The sequence below is a fragment of the Macaca mulatta genome, chromosome 11 (assembly GCF_049350105.2).
Source record: "Macaca mulatta isolate MMU2019108-1 chromosome 11, T2T-MMU8v2.0, whole genome shotgun sequence".
In the NCBI taxonomy this organism is placed as follows: Eukaryota; Metazoa; Chordata; class Mammalia; order Primates; family Cercopithecidae; genus Macaca; species Macaca mulatta.
Genome location: NC_133416.1, coordinates 23,179,776 through 23,185,775, shown reverse-complemented (window position 1 = coordinate 23,185,775; position 6,000 = coordinate 23,179,776). Strand labels below are relative to the sequence as shown.

Below are 6,000 nucleotides of genomic sequence, written 5' to 3'. Positions count from 1 at the left end.
AACATCCATGGTGCACAACATAGACTGGGAAACATGTTACTGTTCTCTGAGCATGGTTCATTGGTGTGAAACATACAAATACGTATGGAAATCTCAATTTAAGTTATATGTAGTTTTAGCTTAACTCATTGTTTGTAGTGTAATTCATTCGCAATAAGAATTTGAGTATCTTCCAGATGAACAAATTGATGTGTGAATAAAGGACCTAAAACTGATATATTTCTTAAAAAGAACAATTTAATTTTGGAATATTCTTTACCTAAAATTTCTGATTTCTTAATCTTAAAATTGAATTTTGTTGAAGATTTAAAAAATGGACTGACAATATCAGCAAATTCATAAAGACACAAATGACCTAGGACAATGGTCATAAAATGTGTTGCTGCTTGTTCGATCAATGAAATAAACACAGTTTCGTTTCAAAGTACATAAATATTTTAGCTTTCAATTATCTGGAATTGAGTTATTAGCATTTGAACTTTTATTGATATTTCTTCCACACATTAGCTAATAATCGCTAAATAAGGGGGATCTTGTTGGTGTTTCTAGACTATGAAAGTTCATAGAACTTTGTTTTATTGGCGTGTTCTAACAGTTTGAAAGGCAGTTGATTTGCAAATGGCATATAAGTCAGGAAAGGCATTAAACTAGAATCAGGGTTAGGATGACAGAAGAGGACAAGACCCTTATTGAGGTTTCCATTATTATTTTAGAAGTACTATAAATGACGAGGACAATGGAGAGCCCCTTACTGACATGGAAGCACCAAGAATACCTCCCACAGTAGAATATAAATGATTTTTAGATTATTCACTTCTCATTAATCAAGATTTGATAATCACACAATTAGTTCACTTTTATAAGTTAATAATTTCAAACTTTAGACTTTATTTATAATGATAATTTTTATATTTTTATTACTTAGAAAATAATTTATATTTTTCCATCATTTAAACAAAGAGTAGGCCTGAGTCTCATGCCTTTTGCACAGCTTTTACCTTCAAAGAAAGTTCTCTGGGTAAGATAGGCAGGGAATATGGGGAAACTGCAAATTAACAGTCTACATACATCTAATATGAACAGTCTGTAAGATATTCCTTTTCTTTAGTTTAACTGGGATTGCAACGGTAAGATTTGTTCTGGTATTCAACCAAAATAGACAGAATTTGGTATTCTGTTTTTAGGAAGTAAATACTTTCTTGAACATAATATGAGAAAATTTCTTCGTTCATCAGATGAAGACTAATATAGATATATCCCTGTACAGAGCTACCGTCTTCATCTTTTATTGAGAGCCAAACCAGGTCTTATACAAATGACAAAAAATATTACAGCTAACAAAAGCAAAAGTGGTGCTTTTATCAAGGAAACCAATATTTTAAAGGTTAATTTAGATATATAACTGGAAAGACGTTTATTAACATGCTGAAAATAACACTGATGACACTCAGAATATACCTGGTTTTTACTTAACAGAGAACCATGGCATCCAGGTAACCAGTTCCAACTTTTCCTACCATTGATTTTATGGTTTTCTAAACAATTACCTTTTTCCCTAGGTGGGCTAGAAACTCTTTCATTTGAAAGACCTGAGTTTATTTAATGGCACCTATAAATAGGCTCATATAAAAATGTAGTAAATTGCAACAAATACATTGGCACCACAGGAAGTAAGCTCTGGATTTGGATGTGAACACAATAATATTGCTGTCACCTAAAAGGGGGAGAACTCTACTGGCAGAAAATGTCCCTTAGCATCCTTTGAGATGTACTGGGTGTGTACGAAAGTCACATACTTGGTGGATCTTCATCCCTTTATTTATCCCAATTGACTTCTAGCTGTAATAGTAATTTATTTTTAAAGAAAAATGTATCAATCTTCCTGGATTGATGAACACAGTTCTGGAATGAAGATGTTCTAATTGCTTTGGCCACTATTATTCCTCTTATTTCCTGTACCTTAAAACACAACAAAAAATAAAACCAGGCAGTTTGCTGAGACTTCCACTGTAGTAGCCAAGATGCCCTGCTAATTGGACTATACAGCTTTGATGAAACTGCCAACAGACTGTGATGGGCTTCCAACTGTCCTGCCAGTCCACTCACTCCAAACGTAGCTTTATGTTCAATTAATATTTATGTTAGAGATGGACAGGCTTTGGAAGATGGGAAAATATTGGCTTTGTTAAGTAATTAGACACAAGGGGTATGAGAAGATAAATGCTTTTCTCCCCCTTCTCTTAATTGCAATGAAAGGAAAATAGTTAAATTCACTGGCAAAATTTGACTCATAGTAATTTTTGCAAACATAGAGACACACAGGCAAAACTAAGGAAATGAAAACAATTAGGTAAGTTCTAAAAAATGAAGACCTGGTGTTAATTCAGAAATCTACTGAAATATATTTTAATTATTTAGGTAGAGGCTGCATCCACTTGATCCTTTTTACATTTTCCTACTTATTGGAGAATTTGCCTTGAAACCATGAATATTTTTTGTTGTATTATCTTTGCCTTATTTTTTAAAATGCTGTGAATTACTGTAAAATAATGCTTCGAAAGGGGAGAGTACAATATCCATTTACGAGAAATAAAAGTATTTTTAATGTAAACATTTCTTTCTACTACGTCAGAGAAAATAAAAACTGGAAATCACAATCAAAGTTTACATAGAAGCTAAGATTGTTTAGATAATGAGTAGGTCTATATATAGTACTGAAGGAAGAATCATAACCAAACAGTGTTGGAAAGAAATGGACACCAACTATAAAAATATGGTATTGGCTAACAGTCTTTCATCTGGGAGATATGGACCCAGAATTCATTCAGTTAGCAAAAGTTACTAGTGAAAAAAACATTCTTTGCAGCATCCTCATTTAATTGGCAAAAAAAAAACTATATCAGATTATCATTTAAATTATAATAGGTAGATGATTGGCTGTCCATCGACCTCCATGCAAATGAATCATCATTCTCTTACTGGGCTTGGAGAGAACTACAATGTATAAAAATGGTGATTAAAGTATAACTTTATAAAAATGTTTCCCTTTTCCTTTTTTAAAAAAAGAGTTTACTATCTACAGAAACAAAAAAATCTTCATATTTACATCAAGATAACTATCATGACATATATAATAATACGAAATAAAATATTGAAAGTGAGTATCAACTTTTTAAATAGAGGTTTGGCTCACAGCATAAACAAGTGTAGATAACAAACAAACCAAAACAAAACAAACAAAAAGACTTTCAATAATAACCCGATCCTCAAACAATCTCTCTATAATCTCCCCTGCCAGAAGAAGCATGACTGACAATGGGCCAGATTGCCGATGGAGGCTACCCCGACAAACAGCATGTGGATACCACAACAGGGGCTGTCAGCGGGACCTTTGCCCCTGAAAGACAAACTACAACAGTTGCCAAGAATCAGGCTTTTCCTACATCAACACAAAAACCCTGGGTTGAAATAATCTCCTTCCTCTCTTGCTATATAACCCAGAGTGATTTTTCTGTTTCCTTTTCTTCCTCTACCACACATTTTGCAGCAAATTAAGAAGACACAGGCGATCACGCTGAAGTACAATTTCCCAAGCCTTCTCTGGCATCATTTAGAATTCTAACCTGACTGAAAGACCTGACTCTGACTCTTTCCTAGGTGTTTATGGATAAAGAATGCCATCCCCTTAAATGGTGATTTGATCTCAGTTGAGTGACATCCATAATCACAGACAGCTCCTATACATTCATTAGGCAAGTAGACTGGAAAATGCCTCGGTCTTCCAGGTTTGAGGCTGGTGATAAAGCTCCTTCAAGTGGTGCATAACAGTAATGTAATACCAAACATGTGGCCCTCTCACCCAGCCCTTCAGTGCCCTCCATCTGCAAAAGGCCCTTTATTTGAAGCTAAATGGAGGAGGGCATTTGGAATGGCTGCCTCCCAAAGACACTCCACAGTGAACTTCCTTCTGTTTGTTCACATGTACTCAGTCATTTGCTACAGCTATTCTATGAGTTACTGAAACCACAAAAATCATATGCACACACATGCACACAAGCACCCTTTCAAACCGTTCCCTTCTGTCTCTCTTTCACACACACACACACACACACACACACACAGTGTTGGCAGGATGTATCAGAATTCAAATAATGCTCTGGAACTTTCATCCCTCAGTACTAAGAGCAAAAGCTGCTTAGTTGGTAACCTACATTTCCTGCACTGTTTCCTTGCTAAGCCACACCATCTCCTTTGTGATTTGGTTTCCTTTATGATTTATTATATCACAGTGACCACTATATATCTTAATATAAATGTTACTAAATTGTGGAGCCAGCAATCCTGGCCTTCAGTGTGTATGTGTGTGCGTGCATGGGTGTGAATACGTTTTACATGTATCTATGTGGGAGCTTATATACACACACACATATATATTCCCTCCTTAAAAAATCCTTAGAAGCTGGTGTTGCAATGTGAAAGCTTCTTTGAGCAAAGAGTTTTTAACATGTACCTCACTGTAAAAATATACACACAAAATGCGAAGAATCCCAAAATGCAATAGCCATTTGCCCATCTTCTCAAATTTCTACAGTGTTGTGTCTAAATGTTGTGCTGGCTTGAAGAGAGTCTTTGACAAGTCAATCTGTTTGGAAACACAGCCCATTCTATCCATTGTCACTGGTCTGGCTTTGGGGTTGGTATCTCCTCCCCTCTTGGTTTCCCCTTCTCTTCTTCTTCTTCCTTGATAGCCTGGATCTGTTCTGAAGAGTGCGATTGAGGGGTCGGGTCCAGGGATTGATTTTCAACACCTGCCAACCGTTGCTCCTCTTCAATGACTTTCTTCCACATCTTGTGGTTCTGTAAGAGGTGCTGAGTTATTTGGCAGTAGATTTTTCTCCTTTTGAAAGTCTTCTTTTCTAAAATAAATAAAATAAAATGCACTAAATTAGACTACTTAGTTGTGTGCTGAGCACACAAATGTTATCTCTTTTAAGATAATTAAGAGGAGGTAATCCATAACCTTGGTTTGTATATTATAATAATGCAGTTTTGGAGAATGGGGAAGAAAGAGGAAAATGGCAATAATCATTAAAATATCACTCACAAATAACTAGGGATGGTATTTAATATTTGGCAATGTCCAGAGCAAGATTCTGCTTTTATCTTGGTATTATTCTCCTTACATTCAGGCTCTCAAGGCTTTTTACATAGATCATTGAAATAACTTCTTGCTATGTCTGTCTCTGTCAGTCAATTTAATTCACAAACATCTACAAGACTGATATATTTAAAGATGGTTCTGATGTTCCTCATCTGCTTCATGTGGACTAAATAATTAATTTCAGGCTGGGCGCAGTGGCTCAGGCCTGTAATCCCAGCACTTTGGGAGGCTGAGGCGGGCGGATCACGAGGTCAGGAGATTAAGACCATACTGGCTAACACGGTGAAACCTCATCTCTACTAAAAATACAAAAAATTAGCTGGGTGTGGTGGTGGGCACCTGTAGTCCCAGGTACTTGGGAGGCTGAGGCAGGAGAATGGCGTGAACCCGGGAGGCGGAGCTTGCAGTGAGCTAAGATTGCACCACTGCACTCCAGCCTGGGAAGACAGCAAGACTCCATCTCAAAAACTAAACTAAACTAAACTAAACTGAACTAAAAAAAAAATTAATTTCAAAATGTAGTTAACTATACCCTGCTTTTTTAATTTTTAAAACATCTACACTGAACTCATATTTTCAAGCTGGTACTACCTATCCTTCTGAAATGTTCTTTGCAACCACTGAGAGTATATATCCATTCATTTTTTAAAGACTCCATCAGATTTCACTGAATTCTTCTAAGAAATAATCTCTTTCTTCTAAATTTCTATGTTACTCCATATATGCCTCCTAGAGTATATACTGTTTCTGTTTTTATTTTTTCCCTTTTGTTCTCCTTATTATCTCTTCTTCTGGTAACTGTGCATCCAAAATCATTTAGAGAGAACTTTTCCCCCTCC

At 35.8% G+C, this 6,000-nt stretch overlaps 1 protein-coding gene across 2 annotated transcripts in view; it reads right to left on the bottom strand.

Moving 5' to 3' along the window:
• Nucleotides 1-870: 870 nt before the first annotated feature.
• The window catches only part of PDE3A (phosphodiesterase 3A), a 312,000-nt gene continuing 306,870 nt past the window's right edge, over nt 871-6,000 (bottom strand). The window contains exon 16 of one of the 2 annotated variants that reach the window (XM_015151241.3): nt 871-4,916. In XM_015151241.3, the coding sequence (XP_015006727.2) occupies nt 4,675-4,916 (242 nt within the window). In that variant the 3' untranslated portion in view covers nt 871-4,674. The remainder of the gene's footprint in view (nt 4,917-6,000) is intronic. The other variant, XM_077953145.1, reaches the window with a different exon arrangement.